The 21,797-nt window shown below is 46.8% G+C and overlaps 1 protein-coding gene across 3 annotated transcripts in view; it reads right to left on the minus strand.

Annotated features, from left to right (window-relative positions):
- Positions 1 to 21,797, minus strand: part of LOC138285750 (aldehyde oxidase 1-like) — a 388,242-nt gene that overhangs the window by 208,740 nt on the left and 157,705 nt on the right. For all 3 annotated transcript variants that reach the window (XM_069226090.1, XM_069226089.1, XM_069226088.1), the window contains exons 16-18: positions 17,561 to 17,653; positions 11,815 to 11,984; positions 10,046 to 10,163 (exon numbers count right to left, since the gene is read on the minus strand). In XM_069226090.1, the coding sequence (XP_069082191.1) occupies positions 10,046 to 10,163; positions 11,815 to 11,984; positions 17,561 to 17,653 (381 nt within the window). The remainder of the gene's footprint in view (positions 1 to 10,045; positions 10,164 to 11,814; positions 11,985 to 17,560; positions 17,654 to 21,797) is intronic.

The raw sequence follows: 21,797 nt of genomic DNA on the forward strand, positions 1-21,797 counted from the left end.
AGATTCCAGCTGTCCTCTCACTTTGACTCTTACACTTAGTGACAACAGTACAACTGACAAAGAGAACTGTGATTGTCCATGAAGTTGGCCATTTGAAGCCAGGCACATGAGTGGGAAAAAATGGGCCGCTCTACGCCATGCAGGCAGCTCCTCCACAGCACTCACACTGAAGTGAATGTGTGGCATTGCATGTGTCCTTGTGTTTGCCCTCTTCACTGGGACGTAGGTGAACTGATTTTCTGGGGCGGGACTGGATGCAGCACAAGAATAACTGCTGCAACCAAAATAAACAACGTGATAAAAGTAATGTTTGAATTGATCTTAGTCTCTGGCAATCCCACAGAGCAACATCCCAGTCCATTGTTTTTCTCCCATTATGCCACTGTATATAGAAACCAGGAATAATCAATTTCATCATTTTTAGCCGTCTAGAGAGGACCCAACCTGGCAGTTCAGGCTAGACTGTTGTTACTGGAGCAAGAGCAAGACTGATTTTCCTATGGCATGTGAATGTCATGAGTGGCCAAACAAGGACTAGAATGTCACCCAAAAGATCATCAGCATTTAGATTCATTCAAGCATCCCGTCCATCACCTTGTCATTTGTTGCAGTAGATGTCCTCAGTGTGACAGGTTATGCCCAGACGATACGATGAGGAATTTCACGCTAGTCTTGCGGAGGATACGGATGGTATTTGGAGGCAGCTAGAAAACGAGCTGTTCCTGCAGACAATGAAACCAGAGCAGCCAGCCCCATCAACTTATATGGCGAACAGCTGGTCGGTTATTTCCAACCCCTTTCAGGGGCATCCCACCAAGCAGGGGTGGGAGGGACAGGAAGGGGACAGGTGTGAAACAGAGAAGCATGTTGGCCTTACAATAGTGGACAATGCTTGTGGTAATATTGCAAATATCAGCATGAATGCTCAAAATGCGTCAGGAAACCTATGCTCACTCAGTGCGAACCACAAGGAGTGGTTTAGGACGACAGGGTGGTGCTGGGGGTCAGTGGACTAGTTCAGCCGAGCGCAGTAGGGGAAAACGGGGACAGAATCCCATGGGAAAGAGCGCATACACATTAAGGGGAAGCAGTTAAGTAATTGGATCGGCTTGTGGGAGACGGAAAGGGATAAAAAGATGCTGTTGCCAGGATTTTCAGTTTGGTTTATGTTTGTCCTATGGTGGACCCAGGGAGCAACGACGGACAGACAATTTGCAGTCGCTGAAGGGGCAGGAAGAATTGGTGTGAGGCAAATTGTTGAAGGAGGTGTGAGAAGGGAGGGTAGAGGGACCTTTTCATGATTGGACTCTGGAGAACTTAAGGATTTCCCTGATAGAGGTGGATCCTAAGAAGGAGCCAGTGGAGTTCTGTCTGATTCATCGTCTGTCATGGCTGGAGGGTATGCCAGTCAACGATTTACTTCCGGAAGAATGTAGCAGAGTGCATTATGCATCTGTAGACACGGCAGTGCAGTTGGTGAATAAAGTTGGATAGGGTACATTGATGGTGAAGTGCAACATGAAGTAGGTGTTCCAGATGCTGCCAGTCCACCCTGAGGATTGTAAGTTGTTTGGGATGCAATTTGGAGGGTTGTTGTCTGTGGACAAAGAGCTGCCTATGGGCTGTTCAATTTCACATGCTGTATTTAAAGCTTTCAGTTCCTTTTTACGGAAGAGTTTCACCAATGTGGCAGGAAAGGAGGTTATGACACACTATTTAAACAACATTTTCATGGTTGTTGCCCTGCAGTCACTGGAGTGTCATGTTAGCTTGTTGTTGTTTTAGGAGTTGATGCAGGATGTAGGGGTCGCTTTGGAGCCAGAGAAGACTGTGGGGCAGGATTTCACTTTTTTAGGCACTGAGCTGCATTCGCACAGGATGGAGATCAGATTGCCAGAAGAGAAGTGGTGTTGTTTACAACTCTTAGACAGGATGTTGTGAAAGGCCAAGGTGCAGGTGAAGGACATTAAGGTCCTCCTAGGTCATCTGAAGTTTGTGTGCAGGGCTATAAGGGCCGGCAGGACGTTCTGCAGGAGACTGGGTTGTGCTCTGGCAGGAACATCTCTACCACATCACAGGGTGCACCTCAAGGCAGGAGTGAGGGCAGACTTGTGGCTCTGACGAGTGTTTTTGATTTAATACAATGGTATTCCCATGGCAGGATTGAGGGAGTAGGTTGAGTGGTCTGTCAAGATTTTTTCAGATGCAGGTGGTGGCCATGGTTTTGGCCTTTTCTGACGAGGGTGGTGGTGTGCGGAAGAGTGGCCTGAAGCATGGAAGTGGGTGGAGGTGGGAGGGGGCGAGCTATGCCTTCCTGGAGTTTTTCTCGCTGCTGGTGGCAGTCTGTCTGTGGGGGTGCCAATTTGCAAATCGGAGGGTCATGTTCAATGTGGACAACTTGGCAGTGGTGAGCATTGCCACCAGGCAGTCGGCTTAGGACCAAAAGGTTTGGCAGTTGTTACAGGGTTTTGTGTTAGAGTGCTTTTTCATTAATGTCACCTTCAAAGCTCGTCATATTGCTGGTGTTCACAATGAGATTACAGATACTCTTTCTTGTTTCCAGTGGACTAGGTTCGGTTGGCTTGCACGAGGGGCCGGTGAGACAAAGACGATGATGCCGGCTCATCTGCAGTCTGTAGGCAAGAGCAGGTGATGCAGCTTATCCTTGGCTCGTTGTTGGAGTCTACCTGCAAGACGTATAGGTTGCGTGGGAGGAGTTCTGCAGTTAGGGACGGTGCAATGTAGCAACAAAGATAGAGGCCAGGCTCAAAGGAATGATGTGGTACATTTCATTATGTCTCTGGTGGATAGGGAGTTGTCGGCTGTCATTAAAGCTGGTAAGTTGGCCGGGGTGGCATTCTATGGGTAGTTGCTATGGGGGTATGGCCGCCTGCGGGTGAAATGGGGAAGCATATCCCGGAGGGCTGGTCAAGGGAGAGGGCTACCAGGGCGAGGGTGAGGTGCCCAATCACACTGAACATTTTGAAACAGGTGATTGGTATGATGCCATGCGTTTGTAGTGATGGCTGTGAAGTGCTTTGTTTCCCTGTGCTTATGATCTGGCTGTTTTTAGGCGTGTTTTGTGTCACAGAGGTGGTTGGTTCTTAGGTGCAACTTAGGATTCGCTGGCAGGATGTCCGGATGCTTCCAGGCGCAATGCAGGTGTGGTTTCTAAGATCAAAAATCTGTATATGTATTAATTGTCGTACAATTCCACCTGCTGCACTGGCCTGCTCTAGAGTCTGGTGGGTGGAATTAAGCAGGCAGTGGGAAGAGTCGAGGGGGTGTTTGAGCATGCGGACCAGACATGTTTTGCGACATTTCATGTTTTGGGGGGTTTGTACAAAGATCTTGGCGTTTTGGGGTATGGAGACCATAATTGGGATGAATTTTTCATGCATTGCATTAACATGACCCTTTTTTCCCCTAGGTTGCATCACAGGCCCCTGGGAGAGGGCATGTTGAGGTTTGGATCAGTGGGCACTCGTTTGTAAAGTAGGTTGCAAAGCATGCTGAAACCATGAGAGAAGGATGACAATGGGAACTCCCTGACACAGTGGAGCAACTAAAATGGTTTGGCAAAGGAGGCATGCAGTGGCATAAGTTTTTGCCCAGGCTAAATTCACTGGCAAGGGGTAGCCCCTGTCCGGATGTTCACTTCTTGCACCTGAGAGAAAATGATTTAGTACATTTAAAACGACTGGCACTGGTATAGAGTGTAAAACAAGATTTGTTGGAGAGCAAAGTGCCATGGTCGGGTATCACTATGGTGCTAACAGAATTCATACCGAGAAGAGTATGTCGGGGAGCAACTAAACCTAGGGCTATCGACAGGGCGCGCAGAAAAGAGAACAGGGAACTGCGGAAGATTTTCAAGGTTGAGGGTTTGTTTTTTCTTGAACACGGTGATATAAAATATGAGATGTGGAATTCTTTCGTGATGATGGGGTCCATCTACGGGGTGGAGCTGTACCTAATGCAAGTGTTGGTGGAAATGTTGCTGGTTTGAATGTGAGTTGGGGGAGAGAAAGAAAAACTAATTGGTTTTTCTGGTGACGGTTGGTACGCAAGTGTACAACTTATTGCAAGAAGCGTTGGTCAGGTTCAGACCCAGTTTAGGTTTCATGGGGGAAGGGCAAGGGGGAGCTTATGAATGGAATGAGATGGCAACATGCTGTATGCATGAGAGCTGGATGCGGGGAGTTAGAATGAGAAGAGTTATGACTGGATTTTGTTTAGTTGGTTTGTGAAGGTTTGTTTAAGGGAGGGGGAGGAGCTTTTGGATAGTTGCTAAAACGTAAAGTGAGGCCTGTTTGAAGTTAGTATGTAAGGCATACAGCCAAGGTTGGTATAAAGCTTGTGCATCTGTTTCATTAAAGGGACCTTTTGCACACTATCACGTAGTTAGTTGTTTTAGGAGCTGCTATGGAGGCATGAAAGGCTACTGAGAAACAAAATCATTTGAATCCTCCTCAGGAGGAGGAGGTTTTACAAATGTTCAGGTCTGATCTCCAGTCCTTGATAAAGGATGCAGTAGACTCTGCTTTGGCGGAACTGAGAGCCAAGAAGTAAAAGGAGAAGATGATGATTCAGATTCTGAGCAAAGGGGAAAATATGTGCAAGATTCCCAGCTGAAAGATCTCCGTACAAATGTTAAAGAATCCCTGGGCTTTGAGGAGAAACCTCAAGAAGAAGATGTGAGAGGGTGCAGCTTGATTACTTGGCATTTGAAAAGGTAACTCTGCAACACCTTGGTTATTCCCTAGAAGTGACAAAAGATATTCAAAAATCTAGGAAGCCCTCAACTTTGTCATCCTACAAAAAGCATTGGAAGTCTTTTCAGAAATGGTGTGTTCTGAAAAACTTTGATCCACTTTCTTTAGATGTTCTTCGAGTGCTTGAGTTTTTGAGGGATGTTTTTTTACAACAATTGGTGCTCTCTACCCTATTGGCTCAGTGGACAGCCATTAAGACTATTAAAGAAGAAAAAGTAGGTAAAGAAATTACATCTCTGGTTGGAAGACTTTTAAAAGGTTTTTGTTTAGAGAGGCTAGCAATACTTATTCCAGCTCCATCTTGGGACTTGTCTCTGGTCCTGAAAGGTTTGAAATTGCCTCCCTTTGAACCTCTAGAGGAACGCACTCTGGGTATTACCTTGACAAAAAGACTGGGGGAGTTGACTGCACTGGTTGTATATTTTTCTTATTTTTGTTCTTTCCAGACAGGGTAAGTTTGTGATTAGTCCTAAGTTCATTCCCAAAGTAGCATCTTTTCACCTTTCTCAAAAAATATTTCTTGCTATCTTACAAACAGAAGAAGATTATAATACAGGTCCTTATTCCTTGAATGTTTAAAGGACTTTACCGATTTATTTCCAAGGACAAAAGAGTTTTGATTATTGCAGTCACTTTTTATTTCTTATAACACTGCAAATAGGGCTATGAAGGACACCTCTCAGACACGGGGTGGTTGGGTTCATCAGGCAATCTCGCAGGACTACAAGGTGATGCATTAAGATGCTCGACATTCTATACATGGCCACTCTACTCGAGCAATTTCCACAACTTGGGCTGAGGGAGATGGGGCGTCCATACAGGAAATATCTAGAGCTGCCACCTCTCATCACACATTTATCAGACATTACAAGTTGGATTTGTCAAACTATGGCAATTTGCATGTATGATTCTCGCATACAGCAATGAAGTAATTGTCAGTTTAATAAGTCAAATTTCTACATCAGTAACTGTCGCGCATTTTTGTACAGATGGACTGGGACAAGGAGGACAATATGAGGAGGTAATGCTTCAATTTCTTCTGGTAATTTTCATTACCCGATTCGTAGACCTACTATATATCTCTCTCTCCTTCCAATTTTGTTTGTGTTATGCACAGGGAGAGAGATTTGGGGAGGGAGGTTCTTATACCTTACTATAGAGGGGAAAAAGAGGACAAAGAAAAGTTGGTATGGTATCCCGGAACTTGGAAACACTTGCCTGGAGGCAATAAAACCACATCCCATACTGGCAAGAGCGATCATTAATTCCTCCCTGTCAACTAGAGAACTCCTCAGTTACCTGAAACCCTCCTACAGTAAGCCCATCTTCAGGAAACAGGGAATTAAAATTTTTAATCCAGCCCATTCCACCAGTATCCAATGGGCTGTTTCTAGACAAGCTCATTGACAAAGCAGATTTTCACCCTCCGTGAACAACCTGGATTCAGACCCGAAGAAGCACCAAATCCACATTAACGTTCATCTGGGAGCATCATATCAATAATACAATTGATTCTAAAAGAGTCACCATGCTATCTCTAATTGACCTATAATCAGCATTTGACACTTTTGACAATCAATTTTATCTCCACAGAATAAATGCTGCAGGAGTCATACACAGTCTTAAACTGGTTGAAGTCCTACAGGACTGACAGAGACCAAACTATCACACTTCCTTTGTTCTGATCATCATCATTCACCACTAGGTGACAGCCAGGGCTTAGAACTGCCCTTCTACTCTTCAATGCATACCAGTCACCGCTTTCTGATCTCATCCACTTGGTCAATTTAAAAACATGTTTTTTATTGTTTTACAAACTGTAGTCTTTCCCGGTTAGATATTGCCCATCTTGCTCCAAGCAATGTAGTTCCCTTTCCATCGCAAGAGGATCTTGCTCTTGTGACCTGCAGATCCCAATGGATTATTGCATGTACTTCCCCCTTAGCACAACTTTAAATGTCTCAAACTCAGTGTACAAGTTGGCTTTGGTTTGCTGGTTGTGTAGGAAGTACTCCTATATGGCATCCGCTAGTGTGTCACGTGTCACTGTGTCCTGTAGGAGTTGGGGTGGATGGGGTTGTCTCCAGGCCAGTACTGGTGTCTGGCACAGGCCCCACTGTAAGCGAAGGAAAAGTGAGTTGTGGTTGGAGATGGTGCCAGTATTCAATGGCATTTGTGGCTTCCCCCAAAGTTTGAGAGACCAAGAGCGTGTCATGTTGCACATGTAGGTCAGTTACTGGTAAACAAAAAGGAGTATTTCTGGCAGATGTTGTGTAGTTCCCAATGTGCTACCTAGTATCTGAAAACCCAGGCAAGTTTAATGACTGGGGAGTTAGGAAGTGGGGGTGTTGATCTGTCTAAATGTACATCCAATATGCAGTTGTAGTCCCTTTCAAATGGTTTAGGCATTCATGCCTCCTGCACCAACACCATGGTTAACATTCCCTTGAATTGTGGTTGGCCGACATTAGGGGTGTTGATACTTTCCAGTACAACCCACTGCTGTCCAACCATCCAACACACATAGCTACCCCTCCTTGTAAATGTGAGTGGTTGTGGCCTCAAAGGGAACTGCTAATCTGACCCAAATTTAAACATCCTGGGCAAACACTGAGTATCCTGTGGTGTATACCTGCCCTCTTCATCTCTTCCTCAGCATAGGAACCTATGTGCATGCTAAATGCATTTCCTAGAGCAATACAATGTCCGCCTTCTATTGATTAATACTGTTTTGTCAGAGTCCTCTTTCCCCTCACATTCCAAATAAGGATTATGGCCCTCATTACAACCTCGGCGGTCTTCTCAGAAGACCAACAAGGCAGCAGGCGCCAGAATACCGCCAGTGCTGGCGGTATTTCTGGCTCCCTATTTCGATTTTTCCGCTGGGTCAGCAGATGCTAACAGTGTTACCGTCCGCTGGCCCAGCGGAAAAGTCGCATCAACATTGCTGCCGGCTCGTAATAGAGTCGGCGGCAATGCTGATGTGCAGCGGGTGCAGTAGCACCGGTCACTCATTTCACTGCCTGAAATTCAGGCCGTGAAATGCGCGATAGGGCTATGCCTGGGGGCCCCTGCACTGCCCATGCTAAGTGCATGGGCAGTGCAGGGGCCCCCAGAGGCATCTCATGTCCCCCTTACCGCCAGCCTTTCTATGACGGTGTTTACCGCCGTGGCCAGGCTGGCGGTCGGGAACTCATAATCCCCAAGGCAGCGGTACTTGCACCTCTGCCCTGGGGATTATGACGCATGGCGGTATAGTGGAGGGGCTGGCGATATGGCCGTGCCTATTGCGCCACGGTCATAATAGCTGGCGGAACACCGCCAGCCTGTTGGCGGTGTTACCGCCAGCTTACCGCCAGCTGCCAGGGTCATAATGAGGCCCTATATATATAGTAGTTATCTGGTAAGGGAGCCATTCACGTAGTCTGTCATTGTAGGTGGGTGTGATGTTTTTACGTTTTCCAAGAATAGGTGGTGTAATCGGCTCGATTAGCCACAGCTACAAAAATGTAAACAATCCCCAACTCCTGCTCCCCATGGCAGATTGATTGTTGCCATCTGCCCAATAACAGTCAACTGTGCGAATGCTCCAAAGTTCATACTCCCCAGCACTTTTGCATAGGAGCAGGCGGGGGAGGTTCAGCCTTGAGTCACAGTGCCTCCCAGCCTACCTTTGCATCGTTTTCAGCACTTCCAGATTGTGCTACGTAGTGGCTTCTGCTCAAAGGGAGCCCCTTCAGAGTGTGCTTTCAGTCAGGTTCTTTAGAAGCAACAGCCAGTCCCAGAGGGTCATTCCACCCATCCGTTGGTTATGTTAGAGATCATCTACTGCTTGGGATGGGGCCAATGTGGGTCTGGTTCAGTCCTCTTGCCCGGCCACATGGGCACCACTGCCTCCAGAATTCAAGGGGCCTGATTCCAGCTTCCCCGCCCCGCTGGCTGTTCAGGATAAGTGAGGATACAGACGGGCTCGACAGGAGCTCAATGCTGAGCTGCCATCTTTCTCCAGCGTTCAACATGTTCATGCTTACATGCTACATCTACACTGATGATATTTAGGTCATCTTAAAAGTCTGAAAACACTTGAACTGTATGACTTTCGGCCTTTGTGTATGGATTCTACAGGCCCATCTTAAACTTAACTCTTCCACTACTGAAATGCTAACCTATTTGTCATGGGATTATAGTTTAAGGAGACAGGACAGCCGCCAACTAACCACAGAGAAATTAAGAATCTCAGTGTGATGATGGACTCAGCCTCTCGGTCTAATGCCAAGTTAACAAAGTAACAAGAGGTCCTTTCTATTCAATGAGATCACCATGGCTTATCTTCCCTTACTTAAGATTTCCTCACAGTATACAAAACGTCACAATTTTGGTAATGAGGTCTGCACTGAATTTTATAGCTACTAATTCAACAAGATACCGTAAATCCTGAATTCAGCACCCGAGCAGGTCTTAACCCAGAGCAAAATAGACTACTTCACTTACTTGACCACAAAGCACTACACCAGTTACCTATCGCAAGAAAAATATTGTTCAAATTCCTCTGCATTGGCCACCTGTCAATCCATGAGTAAAACCAATCTTAAAATCTAAACTCAAAATGTAAAGTCAAAAGAGAAACCTGAGATCCAAAATGGTTCACTGCTGATCATTTCCACAACCTGGATTGGTGAGAGTTCTTTCTCTCTACAGATACAGAGATTCTGAAACTCGCTCCTCAGGAGAACAAAGATCATGAGTATTCATCTAAAATTCAGAAAACAAGTAAAAGACCTGGCTTTTTCCCCAAATGATGACTCTGTTGCCTTCATATGATGTCATACTGGTTTGCAAATGGAACCTGTGTAGCTATCTCTCACACTTTTTTCTTGCATATCACAATCTGTGTAAAGCACTGCCACATGCCACCGTGATATGTGCAGAGCACACCACTGGGCCTCATGCATGACACCAAAACATATTATTCATTAGTCACACCACAACCAACAGTCTTCCATCCAAGCACAACAAACGAGCAACTTTCTTAACCTATTAGAAAATAAATTAGAGCCTTGTAATGGGTGGAAAAGTGTTTTATAAATGCTACAATCCAATATAAGACCCTAAAGGTATCAGTTAAACTTCAGATTTTATCTCAGGTTTAAACTATCTGTGAAATCTGGACAACAAAGTTCGAATATCAATGCCACACATCACTTGACCATTTGTAAATGTGAGAGGCCGAAAAAAAAGGTGACATTCTGTTAATCATGCAAAGAAAATACCTTTTCAGATGCAAACACTTCTTCATCTTCGTTAAGAAGGTTTGAACCAGGGACATCTTTTGCTGTAATAACATCAACCACTCCTGGTAGTTTGAGGGCCTCTGCAGCATCAATTTTTCTTGAAGAGTGAAAAAAGTGATTAAACTATATGTTATAGACAGTAAGGAAGCAGAACAATTGCAAAACGTTCATGTCCCGCTTCCTTGTACTAGCATGTTCAAAATCAGCGTAGAGCACTTACAAATGTTGATTCTGGAAAATACCTTTAATGAGGAGATGCGACCATTAAACTGAACTTCATGTTTCTTCTCAAGTACGACTACGCAGTAATGGTCTGAATTGTGAGCATTACCCGGTGCCACTGGAATTATGTGATTTTCGAGGCTGATGCATTTTCCACATAGTTATGGATTTGCTACATTTGACACCTAATCCATTATTTGCTACATATTATGCAGATTGTAACAAAAAAAATGTTTTGGCTGAAACGGTTCAAATGTTACTAAAAACACAGCAACATGTGTTGCCACGTAGTGGAAGATCCATCTTTCTGTTGCTGTTTGCTGTATTTGGGTGTCAATCTGGTACTAATGAGGTGAAACCTTTGCCCAGACAGTGTTCATGTGTAAATATGACAAAATAATGAGGCAATACTATCACAAAATGTGCTGCATTATGTAGTATAATTTCTTGCCGCTTATTTTAGCCCACCCTGTTGCATAATTTGGTCCTCCTCTGCCGCATAATTCCAGAGGCCCTGGCTATACCAAATACTTAAATAAAAACAAGTTGCTGTTATGTCTGGCACACCTTCCTTTAATGCTCTGTAGTTAGTTCCTTGCTCTTTGAGTGATAAAATATTGTATACTGACTATGCCGCGGCTAGGTGCACAGTACAAAGTAAAATGTCTTCCATTGTTGCCTAACTCATTTGTACTCATTTTGTTGTTCTCAGTGTTTAGGCAGGAAAAAGGCTAAGCCATTCAATATTAAACAATTTTATTCGGGTGCCCAGGATCAAATACATAAGAGATTGTTTAATAAACCTGCGTCATTCAGAATTTTTTAGTACCCCCACGAAAATAGTTAAAGGTGCTATACTGTGGCTGACAAAAATCATTCAAGATATCTAGCCACCAAGGCTGGGATGCTAGGGTTTTTACAAAGGCTACGCTATGATATTATGTCCTACTCAAAACCACTGACGTGGTACAGCCTTATCTTAAGTGGATGAGGAATCTTCTTGAGGGACATTCAGACATGGCTGCACATCCAACCAAGAACACTCAATGGACATACAGCTTGCGCCACACATAGAACATCGGGCCAAGGCCACTCGTGGCATCTCAATTCATCACTCAATACCGTCAAAATCAAAGTGGAGCCTGCAGAATGATCATTTGTGAAATAACTGAGTAACTGCTTTAGGTGGACCGACGCAAGGCCTGGCAAAATGATGAGAATACAAGGAGCACTATGTCCATTATTTCTTCCTGTCAATCGATTCCATTTTGGAAATGGAAAAGCATTTACATGAAAAAATCTACAGGTACTTTAAAAAAAGGACAGAATTGCACTTTTGAAACTTTGGTTTCGATTGTGCCTTTAATGTTGTTGAAGTATAAGTTTTAATGTCCTAGGCAGGGTCCCTTAAGTTCATATAATACACGAAACTGTAAATAATACCTATAGTAGTAATGTCTTGGCTATGCTGGAAATTACAGATTTTTCAAAATGACAACACCTTTGTAAACTTTTGTTACACTTACAGGATCTTAGCATAAGCCCTGGTGCTGGTCACAAAAGTCATGAAGAGCTCTCTGTCCACTGCAGGGATATCGTCAACATACACTGCCTCCCCCGTGGCTTGTTTGATAGAGGATAAGTGTGGGATGGGACGTCCAACAGGATCTTCCTCTGGCTGATTGGGAGGTACCTCCTAGGAACAAAAGACCTATTACCTTATCATGCAACATGTTGGAAAATGTGACATGCACTCACTAAAACATTGCAAAGAAGGGGCCCACACTTTAAGGCACATAAGTGCAATGACATCAGTGTGATACAGAAAAACACAATGCCATTAATGTAAGAGAATAAAGATGGCACTTAAGAGATGGTTTAGCAGCACAAAAGGATGATGGACGGAGTGCTGAACAATGCAAACACTCACCCCCAGCCACAGATCTGGGTTTAGTCCATCGTTCTTTTGCTCACCATGCCACCCCAGTTTGGACCCAGCCATATGCAAATCAGTCTTGACCCTGTTCCCTATGGGAACAGTCCAGCCTGAACTGCCAGGCCAGGTCCTCCCCTGACCGAAAACAAGCATCCTAGAACCGGTTTCAGAGTATCACCCTTCATCAGCCAGACCAGCTTGAATCCAGTGGCACAGTGAGCAAGAGACCCACGTCTGGGCATACCCTTCCTACTTAGGGCAACTTTAGCAACACAAAAGGATGATGGATGGAGTGCTGAACAATGCAAAAACTCATCCCCAGTCACAGATCTGGGTTTAATCCACTGTTCTTTTGCTCACCATGCCACCCCAGTTTGGACCCATCCATATGCAAATCAGTCTTGATCCTGTACCCCACGGGAACAGTGCAGCCCGAACTGCCAGGCCAGGTCCTCCTCAGACCAGAAACAAGCATCCTGGGACCAGGTTTCAGAGTATCACCCTTCATTAGCCAGGCTAGCTTGAATCCAGTGGCACAGTGAGCAAGGGACCCACGTCTGGGCATACCCTTCCCACTTAGGGCAACTTTAGCAACACAAAAGGATGATGGATGGAGTGCTGAACAATGCAAACACTCACCCTCAGTCACAGATCTGGGTTTAATCCATCGTTCTTTTGTACACCATGCCACCCCAGTTTGGACCCAGCCATATACAAATCAGTCTTGACCTTGTTTCCCATGGGAACAGTCTAGCCCGAACTGCCAGGCCAGGTCCTCCCCGGACCGGAAACAAGCACCCTGGGACCGGTTTCAGAGTATTACCTGTCATCAGCCAGGCTAGCTTGAATCCAGTGGCACAGTGAGCAAGGGACCCACGTCTGGGCATACCCTTCCCACTTAGGGCAACTTTAGCAACACAAAAGGATGATTGGTGGAGTGCTGAACAAAGCAAACACTTCATTGTTCTTTTGCTCACCATGCCACTCCAGGACCTGGCTCTCCTTCGCGCACATGCTCATGGCGGCTGTGGCGCTTTGAATCGGCTTGCGTATGTCAACTGTTTTACTTTTCATTTTCAATTTATGTGGCAAGAAAAGTCCAGTTACAATGCTAATGGCTCTAACACGAGCTCTAACTTTTGGTGAGCCCAAAAGAGAGCACTGAAAACTGTAAATGCTCCTGGCTTACCTTGAACCGCAGGTAGTATATGCGGGACGAAAATATGCATTCCACGGGTACAGGGATACCATCCAGCCCTTCTGCAGGTGGACATTCAGGGGACAAAGGTCTAAGATAGGCTAAAAGCCTCTATCATTCTTGGAAACAAGGAATTAGTGTCCCTATTTTCAAGACTGGAACCTTCTTGATGGCTCCTTTAGATAGTAAAATTCACAGCTTATAGAATGAACAGCTGCTCCTCCAAAAGTCTTTGTGGTGTGGGAGGAAAGTGTGGTGTGGTAGAAAGAAAGGGTAGGGGGTAACAGTGCTGAACAATTTGGAAGATCTATTTATCACATGTGATGGATCGCCACACTCAGAGAAAGTGCTGGACCCTGCCTCCCTCAGGATATGTGTGCACAATTAATGGCATGCTAAAGCTGCTTGAAGGCTGATATAGCCGAGGAAGGAGACTAGGCAGACTAGTGCCCCTGGTGACCTGCATGATGTCTGCCAGATTCACATCCCTGGCCTTAAAAGGACTGTAGCCACTGCAACAGTGATAACTGTTGCCTATTTGCCAACCATTTAGATTTGCCTCGAAATTTCCTAAATTGTGAGGAAACTGTTTGGCATGTGCCAAAGACCCAAGGAGTGTGCTGCAGCCCTACTTTCCTTACAATGTTCCAAGGCAGAATCAGCTTTCTCGCCTAACAGGTGTGAGTCATCAAAAAGGCATATGTATAGGAGAGGCCTCTACATCTCCAGAGAAACAAGTAGAGCACATACATGCATGGCAACGTTCATTATACGGGAGCTAACCGCCTGTCACTAACAATCGTTAGTATCAAGGCTTGCACAAATCATGTATATGGCCTCATCTTGACTATCCTGAATAGTCTGAGCTAGTGAGGCTCTAAGGCTTTTTTAGGACTGCAGGCAAGATCTTGCTGGCCATGTCCCATGAGGAATGCGTACATTGGCCCATTAAACAAACTACATTGATTGATCTCAATGGAAGGCTAGCTAAAGAGAACATGTGTTTTATGAATGTCTCTGTCATCTTAGGCTCTCTATCAGGGTGAATCATAGCAAAAGAACTGGAGTCCACCTTGCTGATGGAATGGGATGCTTAGTGAGGACATTAGGGTCGGCAGGTACCAGTCACTGGTGTGTGACCACCTGCCTATTCACAGGTATGGAAGAACAGACTTTAACCAGGTGACCACCAAGGTGCAAGTGAGGGCTTCATTGAAAAGAAGCAAGGGCTCAGATGTAGCAGGCCCAGTTTGCAATATTTTCCTATGGACATTTGTTTTAGCTTCAGCGGTGGGCAGTTGTAGGTCTAGGACCTCAGCTGCTTAGCGAATTATCACAGCAAACAAAGCACTCTCTTTTGTTGGAGGACCAAAAGGTGTCTTCAACACTGTATCATTGAAAGTATCAAGTCATTTGGCTTCCTGTAAGTCCATGTAAATATTTTCATCATCTTCAAGAGAGGGTAAATCATCCCCATCACTGCCATCATTGAGCCTTTGGTCTGAATTGGAGCCAAAGAGTCAAAGGAGCCTCGGAGGATGCAGACTCCATAGTGGCAGAATGGGATCAGGCTGAGATTAAATAGACACTGGTTTGCGCTATAGGTTGGGATCGTGTTGAAGATGATTGGAGGTCGACATCATAGATTCTCCTCTAGTAATGGTGGCATCACCACTGGCTTCAATGAAAGAGGGATTGACGCAGATCTTGGTTCCAGGGTGTAAGTCTGTACCGGAGTCACTACTGGACCTAAGATAGAGTCAGACATGAGGGTCAGCCAGTGTCGAGGATGGATCTAAATGAGGGACCCTGCATTTCCTTGGGGCCCAAAGGTGTGCCCTAGGGAACCTGAAGAAGGCCAAATATATGCAGCATGGCCTCCTTAAATGCCATAACCATCTGCTGTTTGTCGGGAAGATCAGGATAAACTATGAGCTCAGTTCTGCAACTGGAGATCGGGAGGGAGATTGGCTGCTACTGTGGTACCCTCGTGCCTTTTGTTTTAGAGAGAGTAGGGTGGAGGTCAAGTCCCAATTCTCTTTTTTGTGTTTTCTTGAGGATTTCAACTTAACAGAAGGCTTCAACCATGAAGACAACTTCTCACAGGAATGCCTCAGGACAGGTCCACACCCTCAACATGTTCAGGTGCACTGATCACACAACTTCAAGTCGTGCCCTGAGCACAAACACCAATGGCACACCTCATGCAGGTCCATGGCAGACATCTGTTTCCTGCAGTTGCAGTCTGGTTTAAAAACCTGTAGCTTCAGGGGGAGACATCTTCCCTTACACACTGGATATTTGTTTAGGTTTGTGAGAAGGTTGACAAAGATGAGAGAGGAGCAGTGGATCCGCATTTGAAGGCGCGGAAAAGAAGAAACTGACTTCAGCGTGCAGGGGCAGCACTTATTATGTGGTTCTCCTCCATCACTTTTAGGTCAGTAAGAAGCCAGCACACAAGCCCACAGCACCACCCAGCAGCGTGCAGGAGCATTGCTGGGAAAAGCTCTGAGTCCAGTCTGGCACCTGGAGAATATTATACAGGTGAAACTGCTGGTAAGATCTCAGATCTGTCCAGGATCACACTATCAGCCACTGAACAAGAACACAAGAAGGTGCAAATAGCTACTGTCTTCCACCCCACTGGTTAGTAGACTCCTTACCTCTCTTCCTTCTTTCCTGTCTACCCAGCAGCTGTTACTTTTGTAAGATGCACATGCCACAAGTGACTTCAGAGCTATGGCTTTAGGAAAGTGACTGCCTGCACTATTTACAGTTTCTATGACGCTTCAGTTTGGTCTTCAGTAAAAACCAATGCCCCGATTTCCTGAATCACAATAATCTATTGCACCGATCATTACACCTATGAATGCTTTAGATACATTCACTAATTGTGAAAAATGATCATCATAGTAAGGAAAAGATGAAGTTATAAACATAAATTGTGGTAGCACTCAACAAAGCAGCTGTGTGCCTTCAGTAGGCTCCTTCAGTTTTGTGGTAGATCTTGTCCTCAGGTCCTTAATTTCCTTTTCCAGTCTTCATTAAGTAGTAAAATACTTAACCACTTTCTCATCTTTATGTAAGTTAAAGTCCTTTTAATTTAAGGGATAGTTCTTAGAGTAAAGTGTAGAGTTACTAAGCTGTGTTCCAGATAAATGAAAGATCCTAAGGAATGGGAAGAAAATAAATTCTGTTGATTCTCTTTGGCTGTCTCCAGATGGCTCATGGTCAACCTGAAGAAGTTAGATTACACACATTTTATAGCGTCACTGTAAATGCCTTCCAATGAGTCACTGACGCTGCATTCAAAAGTCGAAAATGGCCTCATGAGTGAGGCTGTAAGAAAGTCTGTTAAGTGTCTCTGGCCATCTCCAAAAGGCAGTCATGTCATCTCTCCCCTCAAAGGTCATGCCATAAGGGACACGGTGTCAATGTAGCTGCCTTTCTGTGCATCAATTACAGTACTAAAGCGTGAGACAACAGGAAAGTCTATTGAGTCACCATATCTGTTTTCCACTAAGAAGTGAATGGTCCTAACGATTGAGGTGACAAAATGTTCTACAGCCACAGTAGCTGTCTTCTAAGGATTCAGAGATGGCCTTATGAAGATGAAAGAAATATCTACAGAGTCACTGTGGATGTCTTCTAATGACCAGGAACAATTAAAAGGCTTGAGACGCCATGGAGTCACAGCAGCTGTCTTCTAGCGTGTCAGTAAATGGTCCTAAGGCATGAGACTAGAAGAGCTGTCTTCTAATGAGTCAAGGATGGCCCTATGGAGTGAGATGATAAAGTCTGCTGGGTCCTTGCAAATGTCTCTTAATGAGTAAATCAGGCCTTAAGGGGAGGTGGCAAGTAGGTCTAAAAAGCCATTGTTGCTGTCTTCCCACGAGCAGTGAACAGTCTTAAAGAAGGACGACTGAGATGAAAAGACACTCTATAGACTCGCAGTAGTGGCCTTCTAATGAGTGATGGACGGCCCTACAAAGACAGCAAGAAGGTTTACAAAGTCACTGTGATAGCATTTCAGTAACTCAGGAAGGGCCACTAGGAATGACACGGTTTGCCTGGTTCCTGCCTTTAGGGTACACTGCAATCTGGAATTTGCCTTGTTGTTATACAGCCAATCACCAACCTGGTAAATTTCCATGCTCTGGGGCATACCTTCCTGGAAGGGTTTTGTGGCACTGAGGAACGTCCGGGGAATATCCTGAGAGGAAAACACGTTCTGGAAGAAAGACAAACAAAAAATTAGAACAACAAAAATGGAGAAAGAGTTGAAGATCTAACATGATAGCAAAACTCTGTAAGTCTTAAACACAGGTCTCCTGCCTTTTAATACAGCAGAACAAAAGCTTGGACCCCTATCATTATATTTACTCCTTACACGGTTTGTCCTGGCATATTGGCCCTCATTCTGACCCTGGCGGTCGGCGGAGAGACGGCGGTCGGACCGCGAACAGACCGGCGGTATTAAAAATGGCATTCTGACCGCGGCGGTCCCCGCCGCGACCGACCGCCACTTCTCCGCTCCGACCGCCACGGCGGTCATGACCGCCGGGCTGGAGTTTGCGCACTCCGGCCCGGCGGTCGTCCCAAGACCGCCAAGGGTATTATGACCCTGCCTACCGCCGCGGTTTCTTGCGGGCGGGAACCGCCGTGCGAACCATGGCGGTAAGCACTATCGGGGCCAGGGAATTCCTTCCCTGGCACTGATAGGGGTCTCCCCCACCCCCCACTACCCACCCGAGTCCTCCCCCCACACCCTCCACCCCCCTGCCACCCCCCAGAGGTGGTACGAACCCCCTCCCCACCCCCACCCCGACATGCACATACATGCACCCCGACATGCACACACCCCCAACATGCACATATACACACACCCTACACACACATACACAACGGGGACACATACCCGCACACATACATGCAGACATGCGCACCTGCCGAACAGCACACATTACCCATAGACACAGCAGCACCCCCCGCCCGCATACACGCACTCACACACCCCCTCTACACACTCACACGCACACCCCCATGCACGCCCACATCACACAACACCCCCCCACCCCCTCCCCTCACGGACGGTCAACTTACCTTGTGCGTTGGTCCTCCGGGAGGCGACGGGAGCCATGGGGAGGTGACCGCCAACAGAAGACCGCCAACAGAAGACCGCCACACAGAAATGTGGGTCGTAATTCTGTGGGCGGTGTTCTGCTGGCGTGGCGGTGGAGGTTGACCAGTCTCCACTTTCCCGCCGACCGCCAGTGTGGCTGCTGGCGGTTTTCCGGCGGAACGCTCCCAGCGGTCAGAATGCGCACAGCGGCATACCGCCGCGGTCGGCGGTCTTCACCGCGGCAGTAACTCGGCGGTCTTGCGAAAAGACCGCCAAGGTCAGAATGAGGGCCATTGTCTTCTCTCTGAGGGTCCGATTCACAATTATTTTGTCACATTTCATTGTGAAATAGGCATGCCAAAAAGCAATTAAAGATTCAAAACTTCACATCATGATTCTTTCAAAATCCACAAAGCGGACTTGGTGCCCCGGAAAATCTGAAAGTATGATAGTCTTTGACCATTCTGATCTTTGGGCTAGGGGTAGAAAAGAGGGAAATGTGATGGGAGGGATAGTGCAGCCATCTGCAAAGCAATTATCACCCAGAAGTTCCTAGGTTTGTAAATATTTACAAATATGTTTCTGGTAGTTTACCACTAATAGAACACACATAAAACTACTCGAGGAGTAGTTGACTTATCAGGGTAGGTAGGACAGGGAACACTCCAATATTTCATTTCTCCATGTGGAACAGTTAAATGAGCCTATGCGCCCTTCTGTATGATTTATTATTGTGGATTTTCACCTGGTGGAACTTATAAACAACTACATTTTTCTCAGTAGGAGAACTGCAAATCTCCTACTTTCGTACATTTATGCGGGTAGTCTTGGAATTCTTTTAGATCCTCCAAAAAGTCAAAAATCTGCTCAAAACATAGGAGTGAACCTTGCAGAGTAGATTCTTGACTGGTTTGTCTCTAGGGCCATGAGGCACTAGAGTAAAGAATAGGACTATCTAAAGGCCCAGTATAGAAAAGACACACAGACAGCGGATGGAAGCAATTAGGAGAAGTTCTATTTGCTGGCCGGTGAATAACTCCTACCTCTAATTCCACACTTTGCTTAGAAAACAACGTGATGAAAAGTTTCAGATGAGTTTCCACTTTTAAAAATATCTGAAATAGTTATACGGGTCTCTGTTGTAGGGTGATTTAGGCTGTGCAAACTGCAGCTTTAAATGCCCTAGGAACTCAGGGAACATAGGGGCATATTTATAAGAAAACGGTTCATCGGTCCCGATGCGCCACCTTTCTTGTGTCCCCCTTGCCTCCCCTAACAACACCATGGTTGTGCCGTATTTACAACATGGCACACCATGGCGGTTGTGACCAGAACATCGTCAACATTTTTTACGCTGTTGTAGCGCTTTGCTACACTATCGCCAAAAAAGTTGGGGCTCGTGCAGCAAAGCAAAGGGAGGCCCGTAGATTATTATGGGTGTGTCACAGGCGTTAAAAATGATGGAAAAAATGGCGCAGTGAAGTATTGTAAATATCACTGTGCCATTGTTTCGGGTTTCCCTGCGTGAGAACGTAGTGCAGGCATAATGTAGCTGAAGGGGTTGCAAAGTGGCACAATGCATGCTTGCATCACTTTATAAATATGGCATGGGGGAATGGCCACCTTAACTCCGTCTTAGCATGATAAAAATGACGCTAAAGCAGCGCTAAGGCTGCGCCAGGGGGGTGTAAATATGCCCCCTAAGTGTGGCTCAAAACTGGCATGTTTCTCTAGGGTGTTCAGACTTTTCTGTAATACTGTGGCCCTCATTCTGACCTTGGCGGTCTTTTCGCAAGACCGCCGAGTTACCGCCGCGGTGAAGACCGCCGACCGCGGCGGTATGCCGCTGTGCGCATTCTGACCGCTGGGAGCGTTCCGCCGGAAAACCGCCAGCAGCCACACTGGCGGGCGGCGGGAAAGTGGAGACTGGTCAACCTCCACCGCCACGCCAGCAGAACACCGCCCACAGAATTACGACCCACATTTCTGTGTGGCGGTCTTCTGTTGGCGGTCTTCTGTTGGCGGTCACCTCCCCATGGCTCCCGTCGCCTCCCGGAGGACCAACGCACAAGGTAAGTTGACCGTCCGTGAGGGGAGGGGGTGGGGGGTGTTGTGTGATGTGGGCATGCATGGGGGTGTGCGTGTGAGTGTGTAGAGGGGGTGTGTGAGTGCGTGTATGCGGGCGGGGGGTGCTGCTGTGTCTATGGGTAATGTGTGCTGTTCGGCAGGTGCGCATGTCTGCATGTATGTGTGCGGGTATGTGTCCCCGTTGTGTATGTGTGTGTAGGGGGTGTGTATATGTGCATGTTGGGGGTGTGTGCATGTCGGGGTGCATGTATGTGCATGTCGGGGTGGGGGTGGGGAGGGGGTTCGTACCACCTCTGGGGGGTGGCAGGGGGGTGGAGGGTGTGGGGGGAGGACTCGGGTGGGTAGTGGGGGGTGGGGGAGACCCCTATCAGTGCCAGGGAAGGAATTCCCTGGCCCCGATAGTGCTTACCGCCATGGTTCGCACGGCGGTTCCCGCCCGCAAGAAACCGCGGCGGTAGGCAGGGTCATAATACCCTTGGCGGTCTTGGGACGACCGCCGGGCCGGAGTGCGCAAACTCCAGCCCGGCGGTCATGACCGCCGTGGCGGTCGGAGTGGAGAAGTGGCGGTCGGTCGCGGCGGGGACCGCCGCGGTCAGAATGCCATTTTTAATACCGCCGGTCTGTTCGCGGTCCGACCGCCGTCTCTCCGCCGACCGCCAGGGTCAGAATGAGGGCCTATATGTCTGGGTTTATAGCACAAAAATGTTTTGGACACAAAACCTTTTTTAGAACTGTGGGTCTGATTTATAGTACGGCGGTTTTACCTCTGTACAACGGAGTTACCAAGAGCATTACATCTGCCACCTGATGGAGCAAGGAGCACCATATTTTGAGATCACTGTGGGCTCAGCCTTCATCTCTGTGTGTTCACAGAAGCTGCTGCCACTGCAGCTCGAGTCAAGGCAGTGACAATTTGGTGCACAGCCACCGTATTTAGCAGTAGCGGCTCGAGGGCCGTGGAAGGGGCAGGGTGGAGGAGGTGCGGGAGGGGGAAGGTGGGAGGGAATAAACATTAAATGTAATATGAAAAAAACACTTACCTCCTCCACCGCTCCTCTGTCCCTCGACGCTCCTCTGCCTCTGCAGGCACAGGCTCCAGGCCTGCCCTGCGCAAATCCAGATGCTGCTCAGAGCAGTGTCAGGATTGGCTGGGAGCGCCCAGTCA

This window comes from Pleurodeles waltl, chromosome 3_1, assembly GCF_031143425.1.
Source record: "Pleurodeles waltl isolate 20211129_DDA chromosome 3_1, aPleWal1.hap1.20221129, whole genome shotgun sequence".
Lineage (NCBI taxonomy): Eukaryota > Metazoa > Chordata > Amphibia > Caudata > Salamandridae > Pleurodeles > Pleurodeles waltl.